The 15802-nt window shown below is 45.1% G+C and overlaps 1 protein-coding gene across 3 annotated transcripts in view; it reads left to right on the top strand.

The window, feature by feature from the left end:
- Nucleotides 1-15802, top strand: part of mv (lysosomal-trafficking regulator mauve) — a 108514-nt gene that overhangs the window by 27781 nt on the left and 64931 nt on the right. For 2 of the 3 annotated variants that reach the window (XR_012824462.1, XM_075674778.1), the window contains exons 16-22: nt 2526-2722; nt 5404-5501; nt 6551-6689; nt 11470-11658; nt 12240-12506; nt 13046-13274; nt 15240-15377. Coding sequence is in view for 2 of the 3 variants with exons in the window: in XM_075674778.1 (XP_075530893.1) it covers nt 2526-2722; nt 5404-5501; nt 6551-6689; nt 11470-11658; nt 12240-12506; nt 13046-13274; nt 15240-15377 (1257 nt within the window). In the remaining variant the exon portion in view is untranslated. The remainder of the gene's footprint in view (nt 1-2525; nt 2723-5403; nt 5502-6550; nt 6690-11469; nt 11659-12239; nt 12507-13045; nt 13275-15239; nt 15378-15802) is intronic. The other variant, XM_075674779.1, reaches the window with a different exon arrangement.

Raw genomic sequence — 15802 nt, 5'->3', positions numbered from 1 at the left:
TTTTACGTGTTAGAAGTGTGCAGTAGTTTTTGCAACATTGAAGATATGTGTCATTACTCCTTTAGCATAGCTAGATAGCTAGATTGTGCTTATAAATTATTAACTAGGCTCACTTTCACTTACAGTAGAAGTGTGTGCCGTGAAGTGATGGGAAAGTGAAAGACTGGGGAGCAACGCTACTTTGAAATTTCTGGATTAGCTTCCCACAGTGTCAAAATTGCTGCCGTGCCATCTTCTTGCTGGTCAATTCTTTATTTGTATCTGTTGTGCTGCATTCAAAATTGAGAAGAAACCAGCTTGGAAGGTTTTGTAGACTTTTCCTGCACAAGGGAGCCTAAAATACACATATATACAGTCTACTCTTGTTACAACGGACCCTGATAATCTGACAAAAACCGTCCGTTTTGTTCGAAGTCTGTAATATCCAAGGTGCCTCACTTCTGAAACTTTCATCGCAATGTCTAACAACTTTACTGCAAAGAGTGAGTGACGAACGTCTGAAGTAAAAAACAAAGAAAGAAAAAACAAACAATAGTTTCGTCGTAAAGGCGAAGCATCGATTGTGACAGCAAATTAAGCAAGATAAGCGCTGCAGCAGCAGCGAGTAAATTTACCTTCATGCTGTCTCTCGCTTCAACGCTAACTAATTGTCGAAAGCGCAGTGCATTCGAAGCTATCAGCACTGGGTGCACTTTGTCCACATTGCAGATCGCTTTCAAGGTACGGCGCCCATGCGACTGAACCATTAACAGCAGCCACTGGAGTAGAACCCCCCTTTTCTTTTCCTCATCTCCTCCCCACACCTCGTGCACGAAAGGCGGCTGCTTTTGCCCCGCTTTCCTCGCTCCCTTGCGCGCAAGATATTCAGCCGCGATTGTCGGCTGACCCTCGCAAGTTAGTAGCCAGCCTGTGTCGACACAGCAAAAGTCCGTTTTATATGCCCAATTCTAAAAAAAAATTACCACTAATTTCATCCACTGTAGCAGATAATCCATTGTAGCGTGATCCGTTAAGAGCAAACTTTGTTGCAATAATAAAATAGGTAGAACAAACAAAGGCTGAAATATGGTTTGTTATATCTGAAAGTCTGTTGTATGCGGGTCCATTGTAATGAGTGTAGACTGTATATCGAAGCCCACGGCCCTACACTGACATCATTGGCACCGTGGCTTAGGTCTGAAATTCAAAGAAGGATGTTTGGTTTTAGTTATCTGGTAATGACCCGTCTTTATATGCCAAACAAACAAAGATATAAGGAGAACTTACCTGCCTAGCCTGTTATAGTTGAATTTCATCGCATCTGACATGAAAATTAAAATAAATTCGGAGGTTTCACGTGCCAAAACCACTACATAATTATGAGGCACTGACATGAAAATACCTTCCTTATATATAGCCTCTATTACAATCATAAGTGCTGATATAAGCAACAACACAAAAAAGACCACTGACAATTATGATACTCCCTAATGTGCAATTTGAGTATGGCTCTATATGTGTTTTCATTTCGCAGTATATCGGCTGGCACGGAAAATCTGTCTCGTGTAGCACATTGTAAATGGAGTAAAGTGTGGTGCGACTGCCTCACTAAGTAGAAGATTGCAAGAGGCAGCGCGTGGGTGACCAGTGGGCGCCATTCACAGCAGTCTCCGCAGACAGACCTCCTCTCGTGCAGCGCTTTGTTTCCATATATGTTATTGGTGGTGTCATTGGGGAACAGACAGTGCACGCTACTCTGGCACCATCTCATAGCCATCATCGCCGCAGAGGCCGTCTTACGTGGCACTGCGTTTTTCTTCCCATGCTATCACTATACCCTTTTCCTCTGCTTTCTTCCGCTGCACTCTGCGTTTGCTCTTTCATCCTTCGCTGTGCTCGTTCGCTCGGTTACTAGGGATGCTAACACTTGCCGCAGGAACAAGCACGTAACAACAGAACTGTAAAATAATTCGCGACTGGGTCTGTGTGAAAGAAACGCAAATGTAATGTTCCCAACAGGCAAGCGAAAGCTCTGTCAATTTGATGGTTTGTTTGTGGCTTACTAAACCGATATGCAGTATGTAAACAATGTTGAATTACCAAATGCACTTTGCATCATGATTAGTACACAAATGTGCGGTTGTTGCATTCACACGGCATTGATGCATTGGCTTGCCGGGTGCAGGCCAGCCAAGCCAAGCCATTGGCCAAAGTGTGCACGCATGTCCAAAACGTATCATTTTAAGTTATTCTCTTTGACTGTTTAGCAGCTTTACTGCCAGAGTGCGTACTTTGTGCTGCGAGTGAACAAATGATCACCTTGTTCTAACTGATATTGTCTCTTATCTACCACTTTCATTCTTGTCATATCAGTAGAATGGTAATTAAAATAATGATCAACAAAGTTTTATAGTTACTTCATTACGTCCGTGTTCATTATAATCAAAGTCTGACAATAGCAGTTCTCTTCATTGTCCCTGGCCGTTTTCATGTGCGGTGGCACTTTCTTGAAGAACTCCACTGGAATTTGTATGTTGTTGCTGCAGGCTCTTGCCTTGGATCAGCTGAGTGCCTAGCTCTCTACTCAAGAGGCGCTGATGCTGTTGTGCCCACCTCCTGCATCCTGAGCGAAGATGAAGAGTCGGCTAGAATCGACATCAGTCCCAGACTGGTGCGCAAGGGTTTCCTCAAGAAGAAGTGGCCGGGGCCCAGCCAGTTTCGTGAAGTGCTGGCTGTACTGGAGGTTCGTGACCATGGACTTATGTGGCTTTCTCTTGGCCCTGCTTACAAAATAATGTTGTAGAATTTGGTTGTGATTTGTAAGTGGTGTGTCCTATCGGTCATAACAGATATTGTGGCCAATGACTTTGGCTAAGTTTAGATTGCTTCTCTGAAAGGAAGTGATTGCACATGGCTTTTCAAGCTCTGTTCGGATGCATCTTCGGTGATAGGAGAAGTATTTATTTATTTTATTTTAGTCAATACTGCCGGCCGCCTTTTGGTAGCCAAAGCAGGAGTGGGTACATGATGTTTACATGTTAATGGTCCATCAAGAAAACAACAACAGTAGCAACTATAACAGAGAACCACATAGGCACACAGTAAAGTTATTGTGAAGCAAATTAGGAACAAACAAAAGATGCAAACGCGTTACATTAAAGTCCAAAAATAAAGCATCAAAACATACCGTATCTATTCGAATCTAGGCTGATAGTTTTTTTCAAATAATCATATTCCAAACTCTAGGGTCGGCTTAAATTCGAGGATATTAAAAAACGCGCCAGTTTTTCATTGAAACTACTAAATATGGTGCATAGCTAGCGCCATCTAGAAAAGTCAGTATCGCAGCCACTAGTAGCCGTGCCAGTAGCCAACCGTACACAAACAAGGTCGCCATTTTGACCTGTGTCGTGTCGGCTGTATCGGTGTGCGGCGTGGTGTCATCGCGATGGCACCAAGCAGGAAATGCCACTACAGTGCCGCTTTCAAGCAAAAAGTTGTGATAGCCGCAGAGGCATCATCGAACCTTCAAGCCGAGCGGGACTTCGGCGTTGACGAGAAAAACGTCCGTCGTTGGAGGGGACAACAACAGCAGCTCCTTGCGTGCGGCGCAACGAGGATGACATTTAGCGGACCAAAGAAAGGCCGTCACCACGAAGTGGAGACAGTTTTGGCCAACTTTGTTCGGACGCAGAGAGCAGCTGCCCTTGCAGTGACAATAGAAGTGCTCCATGCGAAAGCTAGAGAAATTTCGAGGGAGCGAGGCCTAACGCCAAAGGATTTCAAAGCCAGCCGGGGCTGGCTTCAGAAATTCATGAAGCGCTTTGGCTTAAGCCTCCGACGTCGCGCTTCAATCACCCAGAAGTTGCCAAGCAATTTCTAAGAAAAGCTGATAGCTTTTCAGCACTTATACCTGCTGCGAAAGAGAGAAGCGGGAGGCTACAACCTTGGGAAAATCGGCAACGCCAACCAGACAGATGTGTATTTTGATATGCCAGTGGCGCACACTGTGAATGAAAAGGGTGCCATACAAGGAGGTGAAGGTGCGCTCTGCGGGCTACGAGAAGCAGCGCGCAACTGTGATGCTGTGCTGCACAGCTGATGGACATGAACTCCCTTCTTATATGATATTTAAAAGGAAGACACTGCCTGCTCGAGAAACTTTCCCAAAAAATGTCATTGTGCGGGCAAATGAGAATGGGTGGATGACGGGTGCGATGGTGGAAGAGTGGGTTAAGATTGTGTGGCGACGGCATCCAGGAGCCCTTTTGACAAAGAACTCGCTCCTTGTTGTCGCATCTTACCGTGGGCACTTGACCGACAACGTGAAGTCTGCGCTCGCCCAAGCAAACACGGACGCTGTCATACCGGGCGGCATGACGGGCCAGTTACAGCTACTTGATGTCTGCATCAGCAAACCTTTCAAGGATCGTCTGCGGAAATATTACACGAACTGGTTGACTGACGAAGACGACATGCTAATGGCAACGGGCTGCATCAAACATGCATTGCTATCGCGGCTGGCGGGCTGGGTAGCTGCAGCGTGGGACGACATCCCAGGTACTTTGATCGTGTGCACCTTTAAAAAGTGCAGCATATCTAATGCGCTTGACAATACCGAAGATAGTGCACTGTTTGAAAGTGACAGTGACAAGGAACACAGCGACGAGTTCATGCAGTGACAACGACGTTGAATGAGCTCTGCACGTTCAGATTCAATAAATGCTGTTTGCATTTTGTGAACGCTGTCCTCGCTTTTTTTGTTTGGCCTACATTTGAGGTAATATATATATATATATTTTTTGCTTCGGACTTTAGGGGATCGGCTTAGAATCGGGGTTGGCCTAGATTCAAGTAAATATGGTACCATGAAAAACCGAGCACGCAAAACATATTGGCTAGAAGTGATTGCGGAAAAAATGCATCGGATGATGATAAGGTGGCCACATTGTAAGGTAACTTGTTCCAGTTGGCTATCGTTCTTAGAAAGAAGGACTGCTTGTATGCGTTGGTTCTGCACTGAGGCATTATATTTGTTCTATCATTTTTATGCTGAGTCTGTCATGTTCTGTTGTACTGCATGTAAGTATGGAATTCTATTTTGGTGTGATTATTAATGATTGCAAATAATGTATTCTAACAGTGCATTTTTTGACGGTATTCCAAGGTGGGAACTGGAGCGGCTGAGAAGATCAGATATTGATACCTGTCTTCCGTAGGCATGGTGTATGAATCGCTGTTGAATCGCTATGAATGCTGTTATGCTGTCTGTCTACAGTAAAAAAACTGTAGTCATTTCTTGTCCTGCAGTTCTTCTGCATGTAGCTTGCTTATTGCTCAGTCGCTATTATTTTTTTCGTCTGGCTTCCATTTGCCTTGAAATTATTGACAGGAAACGCCTACTTTCCTTCCTCTGTTTATTAGGATGAGATCATGGCATGGTTTTCACCTCAAAGGAGTGACTCCTTTGTCAGTTATCCACACAGCTCACAGGCCTTTTCATCATTCTTGGCGGCATCCAAGTAAGTGGAAACCAGTAGCGAGCACCTTCTCCCAATGGTACATTGTGACTTTTGTTGCATGAGCTGCTTACAATGAATTAAACTAGATCAACAGGATAGTATGTAAGTGGCCGAAAAGTGCGTTCTTGGAAGCTCACATTATTGGCTGTGTCATGCAAAATGTGCTGGTTCTTGTTGAATTACTGTTGCTAGGGGATACTGTGTTTGGTCAGTCTTTAATTAAGAGCATGTGCTTAGGAGAAATGCTGCATAGATGTACAGGGTACTTCCTTTTTCCATGGAACAGTGTGCAGGCATGTTTCTGTGACCGAGACTGTCATGGCAGCCAGAGCAGGGGGTTCCCCTTTACCTCCCGTATTCAGAAATGCAACTGAAGTTGAAGCCCATGCTTGACCTGACCTAAGTGAAGCCTATCGTGAACGCGCTGAAGGAAACGCAGTGAGCGTCTTTAGGGACGTTAATGCCAGGCGTCATCTAAATCAAGTCAAGCGTGGGCTTTGACTTAAGTTGCATGTATGAATACGGGGGTAAGTGTTAGCACAAGTTCATCTCTCCCTAAATGTCGGCCATGGCAGCGCATCTGAAGCTAGTGTGATTCCTCATAAATGTAGTTTTCAAGAGTGTGGAAGTTATACCTTTTGGCTCGCAAAATTCGCTTTCAGTGTTAACCACTGTGCAATTTTAGAGGCGAAAGGGTGCATATCGGTAAAATTGTGGGCTATAGTGAGGTGAGCTATATATGGGAATATGCAGTACATAGATGTTGGATCTTGAGGACACCTTAACTTCAATATATTTTGTCGGGATTCTTTTAACTCAACTGTTGACATCACTCTTGCTTCATTGGGAAAAATGTTAGAAGCGGCTGATCCCAGGATCTTGCCAATGCTTATGCTATTGCTGTTTATTTGTTACGGGCAGGACCATCTATAGTTGTCAGTGAAGGCAGCAGATGTCAGAGGAAATTTGACTAGCGATGAAATAAACTTTATTGCTTGCATGTAGCCACTAAGTTGATTATTATAATTATAATCTGTACTGTTTGGCAGGAAGCGCAAGCGAAGTGGGATTCCTCAGTCCAAGGCCGCACATCGGCTCTCGCCTGTCCAGCTGCAGTGGCAAAGGCAGCTCCATCATGCGGCGGCCAGCCTCGGAGGCCCCGGTCTGTTCCTGTTCCTTCTGGCTAGGGTATGCAATAACTGTCCAACAAGGCAGTTTCTTTCTTATTGTTTTCATCGCAACACCTAATCAAATCAAATCTCTATTTTCGACACCAAATGTAGGGGAACGCAGCCAAAAGGCACAATCAGCTTGATGAATGACTTTGCCTCGTAAATATGGCAAGTGGGGAATACAAATACAGTCGACTTCTGTTAATTCGACCCTGACGGGAGCGATGAAATTGATCTAATTATCCGGCGGGTTGAATTAAACAAGATGCAGAAAAAGAAATTCACGCAGAAATTCCTCTGGAAGTTGTCTATGTATGCATAAGTATTGTGCCACTTGCTCATCTCCGCACAGCCCGGTGTCAGTATCAGTGTTATGAAACTTTGTCTGACCAGTATAAACCCTTATCTACCCTTATCGGTCATTACCAACCTTATAGGACTAGATTCGACCAGTACCAACCCTTATCAGTTATCAACCTTATCAGACTCGATCCGAGTCTTATCAACCATTATCTGTCTTTATCAACATTATCGGACATAATCCAACCCTCATGAGCTCTTATTGATCCTTATCGACCTTAACGGATTTGATCTGACCCTTAACGGTACTTACTAATCTTGTAATCCAACCCTCATGAGCTCTTATTGGTCCTTATCGACCTTAACGGATTTGATCTGACCCTTAACGGTACTTACTAATCTTGTCAGAATTGCTTTGACCATTATAAGCCCTTATTCCACTTTAGCACCGTATCGATCCACGTCGAACCATTATCAACTGTGATGAAACTCATATAACCCCTCATCACTCCTTATCAAGTCATTGACTGCTTATCTGTTTGTGTTGCACGACGTGAAGCACATAAGCCCTCGGACATCGCTGGAATTTTGGCCCCTGAAGGAATGCCCGAACGGAAGGCACTTCCTGCAACCACCAAAACACATCAGGGACGTGGCATGTTTGGCATGAAATTTTTGCAAAATTGGAATTTTTCTGATGTCTACAATGCCCCAAGTTAACTCTACATGTGGTTCTAGAGATGGCTTTTATTCCAATATCACCAAATATTCCAACAAAGCCTTCATAGAATTAGCACAGCAAGCTGGGCGAGTTTGTAAGTGAACATGTTCCTAGGGATCGCCAGCACAAACAGGACAGAAGGACAACAGAAGTAGATGATACGAGCGCACACAGATAACTGGTTCATTTTTTCAAACAAGTGATTGAATATACACAAAATGGGATCATATAATGCATACAAGTGGTGAAAGGGTATCAGCCTATCTTGTTATCCACAAACTTGGTTTCTTTATCATGCAGAGAAATAGAAGCCTGGCTGGTGCATGCGCCTGAGTTAACATGTATAAAGTAAGCTTCTACAATTTTGTAGTTGATTTGGTTTACATTTTTATACAGTATCTCAGTTTTTATAAACAAAGGTTTGCAAAGGCAAATTCTACGATTCACGGCCAAGTTTGAGTTGGTTGAATTCGTGATAGAGGCTTGGTGCTCCCTGATGTGAATGTTAAAGGGCCTCTCACCAGGCCCCATAGCAAATCTTGGTTATATGCTGGAAGTTGTTACGTGTCCTCTAGGGAGCGTTCTGCCGAAAAAAAATTTCAAGTCGGCTCATTAACAGCCGAGAATAAATATTTCAATGCCGTGAACCCATGATTTGAGAAGGCGAGCTCCACTGCAAAGGGAGGCACTCTCTCCATTTGCCCCGTCTAGCCTCCGCAAGCGAAATTACTTCCCTGCGTTCTCCCATTCCGGACCTCGAGGATCGTGTGACGCGTACATCACGGTCCCCACCTTCATTTTTTTCTCCTTGCTTTTTTTTTTTTTTTGCGATGCTGCACACTTTTGCTGACGGCGTCGCGCGTGAGCTTTGTGATTGTCTCGTTTCACTCGGCGCACAATTTTGCGTGCTGTGCACAAGAAAACATGACTATCGGTATAATTCAGTGCTACACGAATACTGAGGCAGACACAAGCGGATCATGGAGCACGATCACGCGCTGGAACACGGTAGAAAATGACATAGTTTTGGTACCTGTACATGTGACTGCACAACCGTGAGAACAAGCAAACGAAGTGGAAGTACATCTCTCTTGCTTCGGTGCGAAGTAAAACAAAAAACATGTAGACATTCCATTTGTGTGTTTTATTTATTCTCTAAACTTCACTTCATCAATTCAAGCAACAGATCACGCAAATACGAGATGTTGCCTTGAATAATTCTCGAAGAATGTGTCTTGATGATTGACATCACACTGCGGACAGAAGTAGTACATAGGCACAGGGACATGAGTACATCACTGTCCGGCTTGGAGCGCGGTCGCCGCGAGGGAAAAGACAAATGACATTTGGATTGAAATTTTATACCTTTACCGCGGTGCGTAGCGATGTAATGCTTTGCAAATACGATGGTTAGCGCACATTGTATGCTCTGCACTTGTCACCTCAAAGTGGCCAGACCAGGTGAAGGGCCCTTTAAGCCAATGTCCTGTCTGCCCTAAGTATTTTATGCTGTGCAAAAGTGGAATGACATACGCAACTCCCACTGAGCATGCCATGAACTGCCCCGTGTGCTTAATATGGCAAGTGGCCTTGGGACCCCTGCTTAGGTCTATTATTAACAAAAGTGCATATCTTGTTTAACGAATTCTTAGTGGAAAAAAACGACTTGAACATGATATTTCATGGCTGCCTTTTTTTTAGACCGTGCCCCATCTAAGTTGTCTTTTCCTCTCAATGAGTTGGTAAGCAGTCAATGAGTTGGTAAGGATTGATGAGGAGTTATATGGGTCTCGCCACGCTTGATAATGGTCCCACATAAATAGATAAGGTGCTAAAGAACAATTAGGGTTTATAATGATTGGAGCAATTCTGATAAGTTTGATAAGAACTGATAAGGGTCAGACCAGGTCCAATAAGATTGATAAGGACTGATAAGAGTTTGTAAGGGTCGAATCATGTACGATAAGGTTGATAAGAACAGATAAGGGTTAATAAGGGTTGGATTGATTGTGATAAGGTTGATGGCAACCGATAAGGCTTGATAAAGGGTCAAATTGAGTCTGATAAGGTTGATAACGGCCGATAAGGGATGATAAATGTTTGTACTGGTCGGAACAAGTTTGATAAGATTGATAACGCTGTGCTGCAGAGATGAGCAAGTGGTACAGTACTTATGCAAATTTAGACAACTCCAGTGGAGTTCCTGGGTGAGGTTTTTTTTTTTTGGTATTGAAGAGTGGTATAGTGACCGGCATACCCAGTGACCCAACTTTACTTCAGGGAGGTTCATTGAAGAGCGACACATGTCCAGTTGCTCATAGCTAGTGATCACGTCGGCGTAAGACACCTTCATTGAAGAGTGGCACATACCTTGTGACACATACCTTGTGACACATACCTTGTGGCGCATACGCTGTGGCAAATACCCACTAGAACATACCCAGTGACCCAAGTTGGTGTTAAAGATGTTCATTGAAAAGCCGCACGTACCCAGTATAGCACATACCCAGTGACCCAAATTGACATCAGAAAGGTTCCTGAAAGTGCAGTGCATGCCTAGTTTTCCATACCCAGTGGTCCAAATTGGGGTGAAAAAAAATTCACCGACAATTACAATACTCACTAATGCGAATTTTTAGCATAGCTTTTTAGGTGTTTTGAATTTGCGATACATTGTGGCAAAGAATTTAATTCTGAACGACAGGGTCCCCTTGGCGGCGGCGCTGAACCTCTGCTCGGGCAGCTAGCTTAGCAGCTGCGGCAGACAAACCACTTCCTTTGGTTGCGTTGCTCATTGTTCAGAAAAAACTGGCTGACACTATTTTGTATTACAATTATATTGTCACATGGTAGTGACATTGAAGAACAACACAGTATCGAAACTGTGTGTTACAAATTTAACTCTTTATTTAGCGGATTTGTGTCCAGCAAAACAAGTAAGCACAATGATAGTGGCGAACGAGTCGTTGATCGTCGGGAATCTGATCTGCAGGTCAAGCGTGTCGGCTTTTATACATGACTCGTCGAAGGTTCTAGTGTAATCACTGGTGCCCACGTGGCTTCCAAGAAGCACTAAACAATTCATGTCGCGCATATAATCATATTACAGCAATCACAAACCATGACAATTGAAACAAGCACAAACAATACCAAGCCGAACAAACTAAACAAGTGCGAGCGAGAGCTGATGCGAGCAGACAGTAGTACGAAATGAGCGTCTGGCAGGCCTGCACGACACCAGTTTCCCACGTGCACGTCACTGAAGGGGCCGCTCTCATTGGTCTCCGCCATTTGAACACTGTGTCTTTCATCTCGCACTCCACATTTGCTCTTTCATATTTTGCTCTGCTCATTCGTTTGGTTATGCTGCCGCTGCTGCTGCCACCACTCGCCACAGGAACAGATGCCCAAGAGCTGTGTTCTAAAAAGTTAATTGAAGAGGGGCTTATACCCATTACCAAAAGTTGGTGTGAAACAGGTTAACTCATGAGGGGCACAAAGCCAATGTCACACACCTGTGAGCCAAGTTTGCCCATTTATTGGTTTCAAACCAATTCTTTCGTCGCGGCAGCCTGATGCTCTGACCATTAAGCCATGGACAACCCAGTGACTCAAGTTGGCAGGAAAACGGTTAAAGGTTGACAGACAGACAGCCCCCGGAAAGTGTGTGAAGTACCCTAAGAATGCTAATCGCGTAAATCTTATGTCACATAGCGTTTGGAAGCATGAAGAATGTCTGGCACCCGAAGGGTTCACTTCTTGCATCTCTTCACAGGTAGTGGAGTGCACAACAGAAGACGGCCCCCAGGCAGCTGCTCTGGAGTTGGCCCTGGGCATGCTAGGGCAGCCCAGTGCAACCTGGGGCACCCCGAGAATCCTTGTAGGTGCAAATGAGGCGCTCAATCTTCTCGGGCAACTGGTTGAGAATCACCGATGGGCGGCCGACTCACCGCGCTGTCTCCTGGTGAGCTTTACCTCTAAGTCACCTGCGTGTTAAGTGCGATAGCAACCAGCGTTATTGTCATCCCTCTCAGCTTAATTGAGTTGTCCGTAAGACTGCAGAATATACAAATAGGCATGTTGATAATTAATACATAGTTATTTCAGCAGCAGAAACAGAAACATTAGGATTGATGAGGCAAGGATGAAGCATGGTAACAAGAGTTAATTGCCATAGAGTGCAAATAGACACAAACTCTTGCAGGTCTCTTGCAGTGCTGTTATGCTAGGTCCCATGATAAAGGCACACATGCAGTAATTACATTGCCCCATTCAATTAGCTGTCAATATGACTCAAGTCGCAGCTTGAGCTTATGTGTCTTTGCTGGTGTCTGGTCATTTTAACTGCCTCAAAGTCAGGATAGTGCCATAGACCTGTTAGGTCATTTCAACAATACTAAATTACAATACTGTACTTCTGGGTGTTGGAACCAAGTCGGTATCAGAATGAAAGGGGCACAAACTGGCAATTGTCGAAGAATGTGTTGCGTGTGTATGGGCAAAAATCGTGATTGTTGATTAATGTATTTTGCATGCATGACGCAGGTGGCGGTGAACGCGTGCAGCAGCCGTCCCTTGCTGCAGTGGGATGGGGAAGGCAGTGCGGAGGCAGTACGTCACCCAACGGGTCAGGAGCCATTGCTCGTGTGGCCCCAGCTGGCTGGCACGCTCCTTGAGCACTGGCGGCCGGGATCTGGCCGGCAACGTCTGCTGGGTGCCATGTGGGCGCTGCTGCGCGAGCGTCACCCGCACCGCGACCACAACCTGGCACAGGCAGCGCCCCTGCTGGGTTCCCTGCTGGTTGCACTCAGGGTGAGGAAGTGAGGCTACAGAACTGACACCTGGGGTTTCTTCATTGGCCTGTTTGAGAGATGTTGCTTTGATTGTGTGTTGATTGGCTTGGATTAGAAAATTACAGAAGGTAATGTTATAAGAGAGAGAAAAACAGCAGTGTGTATTAGAGAGCAAACAGGCCTAGCTAATGTTCTGGTTTGTTATTAACAAGAAGAGGAGTTGGGCAGGTCATGTAATGCATAGAGCTGTTAATTGGTGATCTATTAGTGTAACAGAATGGTGCCAAGGGAACTGACTGTGCTCTTTATTCTCTGATGTTCTCAACTGCATTTGTTGAGGTCGACAGAGGATCGGGGGGGGTAAGATAAGATTAGGAAATCTGCAGGCTTAAAATGAAATTGGCTGATGCAAGGTAGAGGTAGAAGATCGATGGGGAGAGGCCTTCATCCTGTAGTGGGCATAAATTAGGCCTATACTAGTGATTAAAATATTTATAAGATGGTGATCGATTCTCAAATAATTCCCATTGAACAGTGTCATGTGGTCTTCCGCTGCAGCGCCTGCTTGTGGATGAGAGTCAGGGCAGCCTGGGCCCTCCCGGTACTCTGCCGTTGGTACTCAAGCTCCTAGGCGCTCTGGTACCAGCAGCTGGGGAATTGGCACAGCGGCTCAGTGCTTGCCTCGACCTGTTGCTGCTGCTTCACCGTGCTGCCAATGCCCACGTGGCTCAGGGTCGCTCGTCCTTCTACTCCTTGCCTCCGCGAGACTGTGCTCCAACCGCTGCAGGTCAGGCATGTGCCACATAAAAGTAACAGTAACAGTGGACTTCCGTTAATTCAGTTCTTGTTGTGCATGCCATGGTGTGCCTCATCGGCACTTGCATCTCGCCAATGAGCAAGGGTCTGTGTGTTCTATTCTTGGTAGCTGCAGCTGCATTTCGTTATGGCTCTGTGGCCAAGATCTGTGATCTGAAATCTGTACACCTGCACAGCTCTTATTAGTTAACAACACTAGTACAGGCACCAGCTAACCACCAGCACTGTCGGTAAAAGTTTGAGCTTACACTACAAATAAACCGATGCCTATTTCGGAGCTATATTGGTCAGAGTTTGATGGAATACTGTATGGTCAGGTAAAATAACCCTTAGGAAAAAAGTAGGTCCCTGATCATAGCCTAAACAAAATGAGGTTTCGAAATCCATATACATCCCTTTTCACGATCATATATGGAATCCATACAGATCAAAACATCGTTTTGTTGCTGTGGTCAGCCAGCTGCTTCTTTCCTAACAGCAATTTTTGCACTGTGCCCATCTGAGGAAGGAGTGTGAATCACAGTTGGCACGCAGTGTCATTGGACTTTGGTTGCAGGCTCATGTGGTGCAGCTACCAGTGCAAATAGCCCATTAGTGCTGCGTCATCAGTAAGTGGCAGTTCTCTGAGATTGAGCCAGTGCATATAAGAAACCACAACTCATGTCCTTCACAATATGAATATTGCCTATAAGGGCAGTCTGACTTTCGCACCCCTGGCTCATGTCCCTACCAATAATGCTGTTAGTTACCATCAGTAGATGGCACGGATGACACTGTTGCCCATGCACTTGCATGTTGCTGTCACAGATCTGAGCTCTCTACCTGCGACGACAGGTTTCTTTTGCAAGACCCGCATGTTATCTTCTTGTGTCAGCGAATGTGGGCAGGTAAAATGCTTGCGACGCTGTTACCTTCTCCATTCCTATCCAGTTTGCCTTTCTGATAATTCGTTACTGCTTGCCTATTTTTAACATTGCAAGGCATGGTGGAATGTGAGTACCTGTCATTGTATGGCCTGCTTTGAGGCTTGGTACTCCTGGTAGCACTCTGTATGACCAACTTGTGGGCTTCTCACCCATGCTCTTAGGACAAAGGAACAACAACACAGTAGTGCAAACAATCACATGGGCATTTATTGCACCTTTCATAGACTAATGCCTGCTAGCCAAGTTGCTATCCATGAAACATGCTGATGGGCGCGCAAAAAATCTAGGAAGTCCGACTCACCGCGACCGGATAGCGAGCGGCGAGCGAATATGTTCGCCCCATTCTGGACACCAACGCCTGGTCGTTTGCGTGTTCATGGTCACACAAATGGCGGCGCGTTCGAACGAGCCCTCGCGAGACAGTCTCGCAGAAGTATGGATCGGCACACGCGTGGAACGTCTGCGCCACTTGCCGACCTGCAGCTAAAGAGGAAGAGCCTTCTCCTTTCTGTGCCCAAGTAACCCCGCTGTTAGGTGACGTTAGCAGAGCCACACTCGCACCATCTGTCGCACTGCGCTTCAACCAGACCAACTGCGGCGGGCACCAGGCACACGGCGAAGCCGGATTACAGGAGACGGGAGCTATGCAGGAAAACAACATATCAGGGGGCGCGTGAGAGTCGCACATCCCCACAAACTTTAGAAACATGAGTTACGTCATTACTCTCTGAACACCTGTTAGATGAAAAAGGTTCTTTAAATTTGGCTAAATGACAGTTCACAAATAGAATGACAAGCTGATTCGTCAACACAAATGAAGTTATAGAACAGGCAGTTGTCTTGAATGAAAATTAAAAACATTTATGACATCAGTCCTGGAAGGTAGCTTTGAAAATTTTACTCATTGTAATTGGTTTTGCTACCTGTTTGAGCATAGATTTGTTTTTAGTATGGTGATATGACGTGGCAATCTCTATGCTGCCATTAATGCTTGGCGCAACGTAGTGCAGGTTTTTCTATCGTGGAGACCAGTCGCACAGCTCCGTCGTCGCTTGCATCGAGTCCACTATCGGGAAGCTTTGGCCATCTTCTTGGAATGGTCTCACGGTCAGCACCAAATCAGGGAATCAGGAAAGTCAAAGAACCTGGTAAGACTTACTTGCACTAATTGGCTCCTAAATTATTAGAACATCGATTTCTGTTCCAGCACTGGTGTCAGGGTATAGTGTTTCTTCTTGAACAACAGAATTAGCATTCAAGAGGTAATTCAAGTCATATGCTAGATAATAAGAAATAATGGTCACAGTTTCAGGTCAGAAGAAATGCGCTCTAATGTATATGCACTTGCTCTTATTTGATGCATGTGAATGCCTCTGTAGTGAGTTGTTGCTAACTTCGTGAATGCAGCAGCAGATATAGTTGCCCATTGTTTCACACTTGTGATGGCAAATGAAACATTAGCACTTAGATTTTTCTGAATTTGTTCCTGACTTGCATGAAGAACTCTCATTGTCTTGGCTGTTTGCATGAACATAGCTTTTTATAACGTAGTGCTTAGAAAGAGGGCTCTAAC

Source organism: Dermacentor variabilis, chromosome 11 (genome assembly GCF_050947875.1).
Source record: "Dermacentor variabilis isolate Ectoservices chromosome 11, ASM5094787v1, whole genome shotgun sequence".
Taxonomy (NCBI): Eukaryota; Metazoa; Arthropoda; class Arachnida; order Ixodida; family Ixodidae; genus Dermacentor; species Dermacentor variabilis.
The sequence above is the reverse complement of the archived record's forward strand: the minus strand, read 5'-3'. Positions and strand labels throughout refer to the sequence as shown.